At 36.1% G+C, this 14,438-nt stretch overlaps 2 protein-coding genes across 2 annotated transcripts; both read right to left on the minus strand.

Annotated features, from left to right (window-relative positions):
- Nucleotides 1-1,953: 1,953 nt before the first annotated feature.
- LOC127900959 (RING-H2 finger protein ATL74-like) lies at nt 1,954-3,630 on the minus strand. Its single transcript, XM_052436476.1, has 3 exons — nt 3,235-3,630; nt 2,799-2,902; nt 1,954-2,517 (listed from the first exon to the last, which is right to left on the minus strand). Exons 1-3 carry the CDS (start codon nt 3,391-3,393, stop codon nt 2,205-2,207), a joined length of 576 nt encoding a protein of 191 aa, XP_052292436.1. The 5' UTR covers nt 3,394-3,630; the 3' UTR covers nt 1,954-2,204.
- Nucleotides 3,631-12,227: 8,597 nt separating this feature from the next.
- Nucleotides 12,228-13,509, minus strand: LOC102624186 (probable xyloglucan endotransglucosylase/hydrolase protein 27). Its single transcript, XM_006490944.4, has 2 exons — nt 12,959-13,509; nt 12,228-12,824 (listed from the first exon to the last, which is right to left on the minus strand). Exons 1-2 carry the CDS (start codon nt 13,287-13,289, stop codon nt 12,508-12,510), a joined length of 648 nt encoding a protein of 215 aa, XP_006491007.1. The 5' UTR covers nt 13,290-13,509; the 3' UTR covers nt 12,228-12,507.
- Between the last annotated feature and the right edge of the window lie 929 nt (nt 13,510-14,438).

Here is a 14,438-nt window from a genome sequence, read left to right on the forward strand (position 1 = left end):
ATTTTGTCTTTTAATTTGTTTTGCTCGCTACTTGCTACTTTACTCACCAAATTGCCCATTATTCTGAACATATTTATAGCTTTATTTGTGGAACATTAATTTGTTGTAGCATAAGGTGAGCGGGTAATTATGGATCAAAATTTTGTCTCCACGTTTATTCGTGGCCCTTGGATTAGGACTATAGTCACGTAATGTGGCCTTAGATTCCCATTTCTTTCATTCCCTTGTTGGTGGAAATGAGAGTTTTGTTTAGTAATGGGTGGATTTTGTGTCTACGACATGCGCGGAATGACACGTTGTACGTGCCACAAAATTTAGTTGGCCAATCACTTTGCTTTACAACCAAATAGTGACAATTGCCGCATTTTTGCATCAAAATTTTTAAGTTCGTGATCACCCAAAGAATCCAATGCATTAATTCAATGTGTTCTATTGTATAATTCTAATACATAATTTTGTATAAACCAAATTTACGTAGAATGAAGCAACATGTTTCCCTATACGTTAGCTCGATTATTTTTGTCACGTAATCGACGTTTGCTAGCAAAATTTGATTTTCCATGTTTCGATGATTACTATAAATTGAGAGTTGAATTAATCTTCTTCTATTCACTGACTGCTCAGAGCATTTGAGAATAAAAATATATATTTTTCACAAATAATAGAATCTTATTTATCCCGTTGTTGGTTGGCTTTTCTACTCTTTCGTTATTTCCCGTTTTCCCATCGGCTAATCATAAGAAACATAAACGCATACTCCAAATTTTTTTTGGAAAGGGTTCGATAATTTCATGCCGTTGTGAAAATTTTATCCAGTAAATTATGGACATTTAGTCGTTCAGTTGGACCAAAGAAATGATTTCTTTCTTTCTTTCTTTTTTTGTTGGGGGGAAGAAATTTTGTATACAATTTAGAGAAATTTTGAGCTGTGGATTTAGTTGAATTATTCCACCTGAAGCTAGTAGCTGGTAGTACAGGAGGGGGCATAGGCTCATTCGGTGAGAGCAATGATAAGCATTATTTGAAGCAAAATCCAAGACCTGTAATTCGAGGAGCGTATGCTTCGTCGCCGGGACTATCTTTTTTCTAATCTTATTGGGCATGAATTTTAATATATATAAATAAAAATCTTGGGTAGTTTGAACAGTGTAGTCCACAACTTATTCATAAAATTTAACAAAACTTAACATTGAAACTCGTCATATTTTGGTGGAGGTGATAGATTGATGAAGAGTAAGATATACTATAGTGGTGGTGGTAATGGGACAACTAGGATGCTCTTCTGATCTGAACTCTCTTGATTTTTTACGGATCTTACGCCACCTATATTTTAGTGCTAGTTTATGATTAGGATTTAACAACATTTACTTTTAATTTATCAACCACCAATCATATTAATGAAATTTGCTAAAAAAAAGATCAGATTAGGAAAGGATCCTGACTCGTAATGATGATGATGTGCTTGTTGTTCATGAAGATAGACGGAGATGGTGAGAGAATAAAAATAAAAATAAAATTATTTTTAATAAAGGTAATTCTAAAAAATAATGAGATAAATTAAAAAGTGAGAGTTCTGGAGACAATTTAAGGGGTTGAAATAACATTACTTAGTAAAAAATTGAGACTCACGATGGATTTGAAACAATTATGGATCTTTAATTTTGGGATAGATCCAACCCATATGTATTAATATATGCTCCATTGCACTAAGTTGAGCTTCAAGAACATAAATAGATAATATGGATTTTACTTTGAAGAGATCAAACTCACTAAATAGTTTTATGCAACTACATTATGTGGTTTCGACTCGAGGCCGCTTGATAGGTCATTAGGTCCATGTAGATTGAAAATTTTATCTTAAATGATGTGTCATTTATCAAGTGATTGATAGTTTTTAATGAGTTTCGAGCGAATTAATTACATTATCTTACCATTCACTTGATAAATATCACATAATTTAAGATAGCACACTGCTCAGTCGATCAAAGTCCCCATTGACAGCATCAATTTGGTTACAACAAATTGAGAACAATTGCAATCAGTTGGACCACTACAAAGAACTGTAGTTCTACGTACAAAACGGTCTATACAAGAAACTTGGACACGGCCAATAAATGCTCAAAGAAGTAAGAGTTTACATTGCCACAAGTAGTTAGAGCCGTGCCAATCTGCTTGCTTTGTATCTGATTCTCCAAAGTATGTAGCTAATTTCCAGGAACAGAGTGAAGGTGCCCTTGATTGTTGCCGTTCACCTCTGGATGCCCAAGATGAGTTAGCAGCCACTGTCTAGAGTGGTTAATTGAAGTCTCAGGACTATCTACAGCTTGGGCCATGCTAAATGTAGCTTCCCTCGCATGCTTTCTTCCAAGAGGGTCTTGTAATGGTAACCGACAAACGGGGCAGGTGGTTTTTTTCCTTAGCCAAATATCAATGCAAGCGAGATGAAAGCTGTGTCCGCACTGGGGCATTATTCTCAGCACTTCTTTATCTTGGTACTCCCCCAAACATATTGAGCATCTGCAGGACCCAAAATAGCACGTCTCAATCTAAACTTAAAAAAGGGAAAAAAAAAGTTATTTGGTTAGGGTATCACTCGCTCATCTTTCCCACAAAACACAACAAACATACAGAGACATTTTTATTTGACACAACACTCTGCTCAAAAGTGCTATTGCGCACCTGCTTTGCTTACACACGCCATCTTTTTAGAGTTTGAAACTTTCAGTTTTCTCAATCTATAGTGGGGATACCAAAGTGAGGAGTAATACTCTATGTTTAAAGTAGGTGATTAAACTTACTCTGCATCTTCCACAGATTTGAAAGCCTCTTGGTTGAACTTCATAGTGGGGATTGTAGCGACAAGCACAGGTTCAAGGCCATTAATCCGATGCCCTGGCGCTGGCTGCCAGCAAAATAAAAATTGTTCTTCAAGGTCCCAAATCACAAACAAACCTAAGTAATTAGTAAATGGTAAATAAATACTCCAGTATCACTTGTGGTATAAGCAGACAGCTATAATTCTTGCGAAGGCAAATCACCGATATGCAGGCAGCAAGGCAAAAAATGAAAGAGCAATCAGACAAAATTAGTGCTACTAGTGTCATGCAACAATCGCAACTCCTGTGTGCGTGTTGGCTAAGTATGAAAATGAAACAGAACAAAGGTAGCACAATAGATGAGAACATAAAGTTGGGTAAGCTGCTCCGCAAGAAAGAGAGAAACAAACAAATATACCTGTTCAAGATCAATTCCAGATTCAATCTCAAACATTGGCCTTGACTCGACCCCTCGAATCCTTCTACAGATTATTCTTGTACATATGAACACAATAAAAGCCGCACTCATCCCAAATCCGATAACGGTTGTTATCAAATTCATACCTGAACCCCACATCTGAAACTCCTCCCTTTTTGAACCCAATTGTCAAAAGTATGAAGACTTACAAACATATGAAACAACGGCGAGTTTCTTCAAGACTCTTGAAGGAATGAAAAGATTTTCAATGCAGATTAAGATATAAAATTATGCATAAGGAATCCCAACAGCTTTGGGTGGACTCAAAGTTAATACTAAGAGACATGAGAGGAGACTTGTAGAAATTAAGACGCGGACGCTCATTGTCTTAGTGGATTTTTTTTTAATATTATTATTATCATTGTTATTAATAATTATCGAAACGAATATCGTTGTTATGTTATTTGTTTAATTTTTTCGAATGCGGTCTACATTTAACGTGGACCCACTGGATTTAAAAAGTGTTGAAACTCGGTGGACACTGCTTTCTGAAATTCCATTTTTCTCTTCTAATATCTTTGGGGGAAATTTGTAACCTACCCCCAAATTAATTGACATTTTGCACCGCGCACCCAAAAAAAATGACGTGTTGCACTGCGCTCCCAATTCCGTTAGTTTTTCGGTTATTATTAACGGGGAAAGGGCAAAAATGGAAAAGCAAAGTGATATTTAAAAATAAAAAATTATATTGATCGAAAACCGCGCCAAGTCATTTCATCTATGATTTTACTTGTTAAGTCGGCAAGGACAGGCATAGAAAAAGCAATTCCATGGATCCAAAATCGAGACGATGATATGTAATTGGGCGCCAAAAAAACCACCTAACCCAGACTCATATGCAAAGGAGATAAAATTTGTGAGAGCCATAGTGGATATTGGTGTGTGGCTATGTGCATTTTACTAACAAGAGAGGAGAACTCAGTGTTTGGTCGTTGAAGAAGCCCAGGTTAGTAAGAAATCTTTATTTATTTTTTGTTGATTTGGTTTTCCATGATGGCTGGGTCTTTATTTTTTTTTTTAACACTCACAGTAGCTCCATTTTCACTCACTACCCATTTATTTCCTCACCATCTTGGTCTTGGTTTTCTTCCCTGCTTCTCATTCGATTCCTATCATAGTGCTCTGTGGTAAATTTTTGTTTAATTTTTCTTTTAAAGATCGAATTTCGTTGATGAAGATTTTATTTTTATTCATAGCAATTAATAGAATTCTTTGAATGCTTGCTTTTGCCTACCCATTTTATTTTAATTAACTGAAACTATATGCATGTTATTGCACTATGTATGTGATTGGATCTTCAATTTCACTTTAAATGCTTGCTTTTGGTAATAAATTTTAGTTTAAAGTTCATTATTTGCATGTTATTGCATTATGTATGTGCAACTCGAGATTTTCGGGCTTATAGTTTCACTATTTAACGATAATGTCGGGAGAGGATTTAGGTGAATTGTTTGCACCTTCATCTTACAGAATATAATATCTATATTACATGACACTAGCTGTAAACATTAGGTATTTAAGGACAAAATCTACTTTGTACAGGTGAAAATGGATGATGCTGATAATACAACTTTTTATGTCACATTCAAAGACACAACACATAATCTTGGTGTCATTGATCCTGACAAGTTGAGTATAGTCTCTGTTATCAACAAAGTTCTAATGACAGTGTATGGAAGAAGGATGACTCATGATGAGAAGTTTAATCTAAATGTTTGGCAATCTTGGGAGAGGAAGAAGGTTCAAATTGTGGATGATCATGATCTCATTGTTCAGTTACAGGAGCACCACAACAGGCTGTGCTATGATATGCAACTTTACCTCGACGAGATACATTCAGTTACAGAGTCAACAACAAAAAGAGCGTTATTCCAAACTTCTGAAGATATCACTTCTGCAGCCCCTAAAACCAGCATTCCAATCATCATTGATCAGAATAATCTTGTGTCAAATGTCCCTCCTACTAGGATAAGTGCCAACTCTGATTTGTTTGAGGATTTTATGGACATCTATTTTAGATCATCAACAGGCCAGCAAACAGTATCACCAAATCAGAGCAATAAAACAGACACTATTGATACTACTAGTGATAGTAGTGTTGATAAAACCTCTTCAAATTGTTCTGATGAAACCCCACAAAAGAACAAAATTACAAAACATTGTTCCATCTCTTCTCAGCTTCAGCAGCAACAACAGATGTCGTATCTACGTGAACCAACACCTGATACCCCAAATGCCTTCCCAACCCAACCAACACAGAACCCTGACTCACAGGTCTTCCAAACATATAATGTTTTTCAAAGTTGTGCTGATAATGGGCAGAAATCCACAAGAACTAAACCTATAGCTTCCACATACGACTTTGATGACAGTGATTATTGCTTGACTGAATCCGAAGAAGAAGATCCATATCATCCACGAGGTGCTGCAAATGTTATTAATTCTGCAGCCCCTCCTATTGATCAAGCTAATGAGGGCTATATTCATTCTGATAATAGTGATGTGGATTGCATACTATCTAATTGTGACAGTGATGATAATGAATTTGGTGAAGATTCTAATGATGAGACTGATGAGGTTTTGGCAAAGATGGATGCAACAATGAGAGAAAACATGTATGTTCCCAGTGAAGACCCTGTTGTATTTAGAATTGGACAATATTTTAGAAACTTTAGGCAGCTAAGTTGGGCTTTAAGAAATTATGCAGTTGAAAATAGGTTCAAAATGTACAAGCACAAGTTTGAAAGATCTAGAATTACAGTTGGTTGTGCCTTCTTTCAATGCCCTTGGTTTTTACATGCAGCAAAGACCAGATTCGGACCACCATTTCTTATTAAGAGACTTCACAACGTCCACACATGCCAAAGAGATCTGAAAAACCCTGAATGTACAGCAGAGTTCATAGCTGTGAAGTTTGCATCAACATTTATAGAGCAGCCAGACACCAAGGTTGAATGGTTTATAAGCGAACTTAGAAGAAGATATGGTGTGAAGGTTAACAAACATAAGATATACAGAGCCAAAAAGAAAGTTTTAGAGCGTCAAGGTGCTGATCATGAGTCAAGTTATCGGCTAGTGAGGAGTTATGCGCAGATGATACTTAACAAGATGCCACAGGCTCTGGCACTTGTTAGTGTGATCAGGTATCATGTAGAACAACCCAAGACTTACTTTGACAGATTTGTTGTATCCTTCCCTGCATTAAGAGAATGCTTTAACCAAGGTTGTAGACCTTTCTTGGGCATTGATGGATGCCATTTGAAGGGCCCTTACAAGGGTGTACTGCTATCAGCTGTGGCCATTGATGCAAATGATGGAATCTTCCCAATTGCTTTTTGTGTGTGTAGTGTTGAGAGCACTAGCACATGGACATGGTTTCTCAGGCACTTGAATACTTTTTTAGGAGATAATAGGCAGCTCACCTTTATGTGTGATAGGCAGAAAGGTATTCAAAATGCTTTAGCGTTGGAGTTCCCTAATGCACATGTGAGGTATTGTGCCAGACACATTCTAGCCAATCTGAAAGCAAAGCATCCACACTCTGATTTCAAACCACATTTTTGGGCAGCAACAAGGGCTTCAAATCGAAGAGCATTTGATAGAGCTATGGAAGAGTTGAGAAAGACAGATGAGGGCGTATATGAGACACTAAGGAAGCTACCAGCCAAGTTTTGGTCCAGACATGCTTTTGACAATAATTGCAAGTCTGATCATTGTACTAACAATGTGACTGAATCATTTAATGCATGGGTTGGGGTTCAAAGGAAGATGCCAATACTGACAATGCTAGAGTGGATCAGAAAAAAGCTTATGAAGAGACTGATTAATAGAAAACAGAAAGCAATGGCTTGGGGGAATAAGATTCCAAGAAGAATTTATGACAAGATGATGAATCATTTGAAAATTGGAAGTGTAAATCCAATTTCAAGAGCTAGCGAATGGTTGTATGAAGTGGATGACAGCTACAGAACCTATATTGTTGACCTTGAACATCATGTTTGTGACTGTGGATATTGGCAAGTAAGTGGGATTCCTTGCATCCATGCCATGCCTTGTATAAGCCACAGTCATAAGGACCAAGCTGATTTTCTCAGCCCATGGTTAAAGAAGGACACTTACATAAGAGGTTATTCGTGGATGATTCACCCAATTCCAGATAAGGATTCTTGGCCAAATCCTGGTGGTGATGAAATTTTGCCTCCTTTAATGAAAAGGCCTCCTGGAAGACCTAAGATTAACAGAAGAAGGGAAGCTGATGAGGTACCACCAGAAAGTAAAAGATACAGGCTCCAATGCAAGTGTTGCAAAGAGTATGGTCACAATAGAAGAGGTTGTCCTGCTAACCCTGAAAATTTAAATAAGAGGACAAGATTGTACAAGGTCAGTTGGCTAGCTTCCGTTGGAAGTTTTAATTTTTTTTTTTAATGCTCTTTACAATAGAGGACAGCTGTATAACAATAAATTTTTTTTTGTTTGCTTATGATTTGTCTCAGCGTCATCTGAGAAGCTATTTAACAAGGCGTGAAGGAGAAGAACAAGGTCGGTAACTATTTAACACAATTTATTGTTACATTGTTGCTGAATTTAGGCTGCCCTGCTAAATTAATTAATTCCCTGCTAAATTAATTAATTAATCTTACTTGCTGCGTTAATTAAATACCTAATTACTTGATGACATGAATTGTTTGATTTAAGCAATTAAATTAGCATTCTAAATTGCTACATTAAATACATGTCAAATAGCATTATGCATATGATTTAATTTATATTAAGTAAAGTAGCAATTGAAAGATGTTTAATGCCATAGTAAAAGATACAGCTGCAGCATTAGAAGGACCTGCTTGTGCATCAATCGTTGCTCCAAGACAGACAAGTGATAACATCCAAGTGGCTGTAGAAGTTGAAGATATAACAACATACAATCTGCGTAATTCCAAGAAGCATAAGACTGCCACTCAGGCAGGCCCATCAGCTTCAAAGAATTTGGTTAAAAGGAAAAGGATGGAAGGAAGCAGTGATGCTACTTGGGTGGGTGTCCAAGGCAAAAAGATCATAACAGCTGCTGGAATTGACCCGAGGGAAGACCATCGAAGAGATGAACATAAAGCTAAAAAGAAGTTGGACAAAGGGAAGGCATTGGCTTTCCCACCATGAAGGGTAAGTTATATGTTTGCTAGGCCAAAAATTAATTTGAATACTTTATAAATGGAAGTTTTATGGTATTTGTAAACATATCATCTACACTTATTATACATGAGTATTAGATACATTATGCGTAATATTTCATGTATATTATTTTAACTTGGTATGATATTTCAATAATGTCATTTTAAATGCAGTGATCGTGTATGTTTGCTTGAAGCATTGGCAGTAGCAGATTTGCTAACAAGTAGTGGAGGTAGTATAACCATTTTTTGACACCTTCCACAATGCCATTTTGAACCACCCGACCGACATGAAGATCAACAGGCTTGTATTTTGACTTGCTCTATTTTTTACATGAAATTGGAGCTGTAGTGTGCAGTTTGTGATAAGTAGTATATAAGTTGTGCAAGGTTCGTGGCATTTTGTAAGTTGTTGGGCATAAGACTCATATACAAGTATTAGAGATTAGACCAACAATTCATTTTGTTTTTTGGTTTCAAATGTATGTAACCATAGAGGTTCTAATTAGAATGTATAGGCTGCTGCCAATGTTTGTTTGAGAATCAAACAGTAATTTATATTAGAATGCTCAAATCAGATCAGGTATTACAGTTAATATATGTCTTGCTTTTTTGTTACAATCAATCATTCTACACTATTATAACTTGCATTATAATGTATTACAAACAACAAAACTAGTAGCATCAATATGGTTGTGAATTGATACTTTTTCAGTTGATGAAGCATGGTTTCAATGTTGGTAAACCTATGATGAAAGGCGTCAATGTCTAATTTGTCACTAAAACTACGGCTGTTGTGAACAGCTTCTTCGACCATGTATGGATTTGCTTGTTCTTCAAATAGGTGTGATCTTGCTTGAATTTCTCCAGCCTCCTCTTTAGTTGGCTCCCACCATCTAAAAAAACCACATCCATGGTCATTAGGACAGCAGTAGTATAATCTATTGGGATTTGGTATAGATTCTGAAATTTTGATTGCTGCTCTGCGTTGACAGTAGCATATTTTGTTGTGAAACTTGATAATGCCCCCATTGATTAAATTCCTCTGTGATGTTGGGTGGGTTGATGAACTTGATGCACTCCTCGAACTGGACATCTCTTCTCTTCTTTTTCTATGGATTATTCCTTGTAATGTTTATGATATGTACAAAGAATGGAGTCACAACTGAAAGTGTTATGCTTAATTGTTGAATGTGGTATGCTGTTATTGTTGCTGATGTTTTAAGCTTGCATTGGGTGAAAGTTGAAGGTATGAAGTTACTGCTGATGTTTATTGTTGAATGTTGATGGAGGCTGGTTGTGAGGGTGTGTGTGTTGAATGTTAATGGAGGCTGGTTGTGAGGGTGTGTGTCTTGAATCTCTATATATTTGGGTGCTTAATTTGACCGTTGGAAACATATATAGCCGTTGGATCGAGGCTTCAACATTCACTTAAGTTGAATGTTGCTTCATTCATGTGCTGCCACGCGGCTGTAAATAATCCATATTTACTTGGCCATTCAAGCAAATGTCTATCGCTAGCCTCATCAACGATGTGCAAAGCCTTCATACAGGGATAATAACGTCAATTAACACAATAAAAAAATGGTCTTTTGTAGCTTTAGTGTTTGAATTTAAAAAATGGGTATTTTCGTCATTTCATTAAATTTCACACCATTCTGTTAATAATAACCGAAAAACTAACGGAATTGGGGGCGCGGTGCAACATGTCATTTTTCTTGGGTGCGCGGTGCAAAATGTCAGTTTATTTGGGGGTAGGTTGCAAATTTCCCTATCTTTGGGTTAAAATAAATGGTCAAAAATTAAATTTTAAATTTTAATATCATAATTAAGGGTTCAGTTATGGTACAACTGTGGTATTATACCATAGCTGTACTTAATTATTGAATCCAACTATAGTACATGTGTGCAACTGAATTTAATGGTTAAGTACAATTGTAGTATGGTATCATAGTTGCACCATAATTAAGTCCCATAATCAAATTTTTTTTTAATTTTATTTACAATCAGATTAATTTTTTGAAACTAAAATTTTAAAATAAAGAGAAATTAGAAGAAAAAAAATCAAGAAGAAAATGCTAATCCTTAAATATCTGTTGGTTCAGATTGAGGCGGGCAGCCAGTTATGGCGGCAAGTTTGTCAACGGTAAAAGAATAAAAATTAGAGAAAAGAGATGAAAGTGGATTCTGACTGAATTAAGGCGCATTTTGAAGGGCAGCGAATCCCAGGTCCAGGGGTGGTGTTTTGTTGAGTGCTTTTGGATAAGGCTCAGTCTTCGGGTCCAATAATTGGGGTTTTTGTTTGTTTTTAATTTTCTTTTCTGGATTACTTTCTTTTATTCCCCTAATTTGCTTTTATGGTAATCTTAGCGCGCAGACGTATCCCAATGGAAAGCTGGCGTTTAATGATTTGGCATCCTTCAAGCATGAATCATGCTTTCACAATTCAAGAGTTTTGTCCAGGCCAAAATGGATTCTCTTTATTTATTTATTTTTAAATATTATTATTATTATTTTCAGTCCACCACCACACAAGTTAACTTGCGTACTTTTGCGGAAGATGAAAAAGTGCTTGCAACTTTTGAAGTGGTACCTGTTCCGTGATATTAAGAAAAACATAGGGGTTTCTCCCACAAAAAAAAAGGGTGAGACATAGGGGCCGTGGAGCTTTGATTAAATTAAAATCTCCCACAATTTGCTTACCATATAAACTTGAGAACAGATAATAACACCAATGAGGAATGAGGGCATGCTTAGGTATATTGACATGGACTGTTCCATTGCCAAAGTGAACTACTCGAAAAGGGAAGCAAGAACATATAAACAGAATATAGAACAAAAAATGAGAAGGAAAAGAAAAGCAAAAATGAGAAATTAGTTGCCCTCTAGTCAAGCCATTGTTTGCCGAATTTGAGCATGAAAGTTTTTAAATAGTTGACTTAAAGCAGAACCTTAAAAACCCCTGAGGTTGGTAAAGGAGGTATCCCACTTTATGTATGATATTGGGGGTCCAACTTGATGATTATGCTGATGTAGTTGAAGAAATTAAAAGGTAAAAATGCTGAACACGCGGTTTCACTTCCAAAGTATCCTTTTGAATTCATGCCGTATATGTGAGGATAAAGCGAAAAGAAAGACTAACTGATCCGAGAAAAAGAACAGTGTTTTGGCCATCTTTTGAGTTTTCGCTGCAAAGGCTCCTCTACAACAAAATGCTCAACACACAAAAAAAACAAACCCTGTTATATACCAGGCGACATAATTTGCATTCATCATGAACATTAATCTCAAGCTAGTCAAGACTGACATAGGTCTCAAACGACCTTCCAAGCCATTTAAGAGCATATGAATAGTTGATAGAAAGCTAATTCCCAAACCGTGCAATGACTGTTATCTCTGTAATCCCCACCCCAATCAGTCAACTTAAGTCCTACATGAACATTAATGTGCCCCCCCACAAGACATAAAGTGCCATTCCATGAGGTAGATAACATATATTAGATATAAAAATAAAGTAAACTTATGTCACCATCTAAGCAGTCCAAGACAGAATTTTCGGCTATGAAAACTTGACACCTCTAGCATTGGCTGATAGAATAAAGAACTGGAGAACCAAAGGAAAATAGCCAACTTATTGAGACTCAAGTTTGCATGTGATTTCAATTTAAGCAGACAAAAATATCTGGAAGTAACACTATACTAAAATGGCAGTTTCCATGGACATTCGCTGAAGCTACTTGCACAAAGACATTAATTCTCCTCTACCCATCAGAATCACAAGTTCACATCTTATTGCTTAGATATTTCAAGAAAGTGGCAAGAGCAAGCATACAGAAGAAGCCTGAGACAGTGACATCACTAAACAAGAAAGCAAATCAGATTACACCATTCAAAAATTTATTACAACAGACTGAAATTGCTAAGATACAATTGGTAGGAACAGCAACCAACCACCACACAGTGAAATCCGATTGATGAAAAGACATTGTAAATGGAAGAACAAAATCCCAAGAAACATCAGAACAACTCAAATACGCCACTCACCAAATCAAGAATCACAAGGGCACTCCACCGCAGTGGCAACAGGCACATGAATGTCTTTGTAGAGGCAAACATAAGGTGCATCACAGCCCACGTAGGGCCCACACCACCTGGCCTTATCAATGTGGCTAGCATCCCAAACTGAAGCATACAAAAACATTGGTTTATTGGGAAACCCCTCACCCTCGTTCCTCTCAGCTCTCCTCACCACCTTCCCATCAATCAACCACTGGATCAAATCTGGACCCCACTTGATCACGTACTCATGAAATCCTTCAGAACAATCGAACCCCAGATCATGAATCTCCTCTCTATTCCCGGTTCCTAGAATACAAATTTACAATTACATTTACATTGAATAAATAAATTAGAATCCAGATGGACAAAAATGTAAAGAGTTGATGGGTATGATATGTAAGGTAGGTTACGCTCGTAGGCTTATAAATAAATGAATATACCTGTAGTGTAATAATTGGTTTGAACGATAGTCTTGTCCTTGCCAAGGAATTCAAAGTCGATTTCGTCTTGGGATTTGTCGCCTTCTAGAGAAGAAAGGTAGATGTTGAAGTTGAGGCCACTAGTGTTGCCTTTGGGGCACTGGATCAGGGAGCTGAAGGTGCCGTAGAGGAAGCGAGTGGTGGAGCGCCACCTGGCTCCGCCGCGGTGATCGAAGGTGAGTGTGATCGAATTGGAGTCTGCGCAGTGAGTGCATGCTTCCGGGGTGTAATCTATGGCGATTTCTTTTATGGGTTCAGTTTGATGGAGACTCTGGACAACTGGATCCGCCATTTCAAGTTCAAGGGTCACGACAGAATTGCTGCTTACCGATTTCAATTTACGGAAGAAAGAAAGTGAAGTCAACTGAAGGAGAAACCAGACTTTTTACAGTGAGCCCACTGCTCCTAAGCATTTCTAAAAACGATTCACGGGCCTTGCCTATCCACCATCTAATCATAACGAACAACCTTTTGAATTTCAAAACTTTCTTATTCACTAATTAAGAAAACTTTTCCTAATGCCTACACTCTAACCTGCACTCAAAATAATAAATTTAGAGTGAGGTTGCTATTGTTTTTTAAATAATATTTTTAAATTTATTTTATAATATAAGAATAAATAATTTTTGGTGAATTTGAAATTGGCTTCATTGAGTTTTTAAAAATGATGTATACAAATGAAATTGGCAAAAATATATTTGATTGTTTATTTGAATATTTAAAGACAATATAAAAGAATGATAAAATAAAATCTTTTTCAATATCCAATTATTTTAGATCCTCTTTCATTATTATTATTATTATTATTAATTTATCAAATAACATAAACAAATAAATAGTTATAAAATGGCATAATTTATAATTTAATTAATTGGATGATACACATAAATTATAGAGGATATATAATTATAGTCATATTTGTTAAAATATTAATTATTATTGTCATTAAAAATTAAAATAACATTCGCTACTATTTTTTAAAATTTATTAGCATATTATAAGAAAATAAGTTAAATTATACCATAAATAAATAATATTAATAAAGTGAGATGTGGGACCCGTACAACATTGCTCAAAGTTGTAGTTTTGGACCTTTTTGGGGCTCAAGGACCCACATAGCACGGTGCAGGTATAGCACGTGTCGTACACTACAACACAGTACGAAAATGTTTTGGTAAGTCAAGTGGTACGGCATGGTAAGCACGCGAGGTCGATTGTGCTGGAAATTTTAGACACATGAGCTTTAAAAGAAGAATATAGTTAGAGATTGGTTAGAATATGGTATGTGAAAATATTTGTAAATAATATTATATTTTATTATTATTATTAAATATACACTTGAGCTTTGAACTTTTAATTCTATTGAATTTAAATAAAAGCATATAAATCTAAAAAAAATATATGAGCTTAAAAAAAAGTATGCCAATAGTTTGGCATGCTC

The sequence above is a fragment of the Citrus sinensis genome, chromosome 3 (assembly GCF_022201045.2).
Source record: "Citrus sinensis cultivar Valencia sweet orange chromosome 3, DVS_A1.0, whole genome shotgun sequence".
In the NCBI taxonomy this organism is placed as follows: Eukaryota; Viridiplantae; Streptophyta; class Magnoliopsida; order Sapindales; family Rutaceae; genus Citrus; species Citrus sinensis.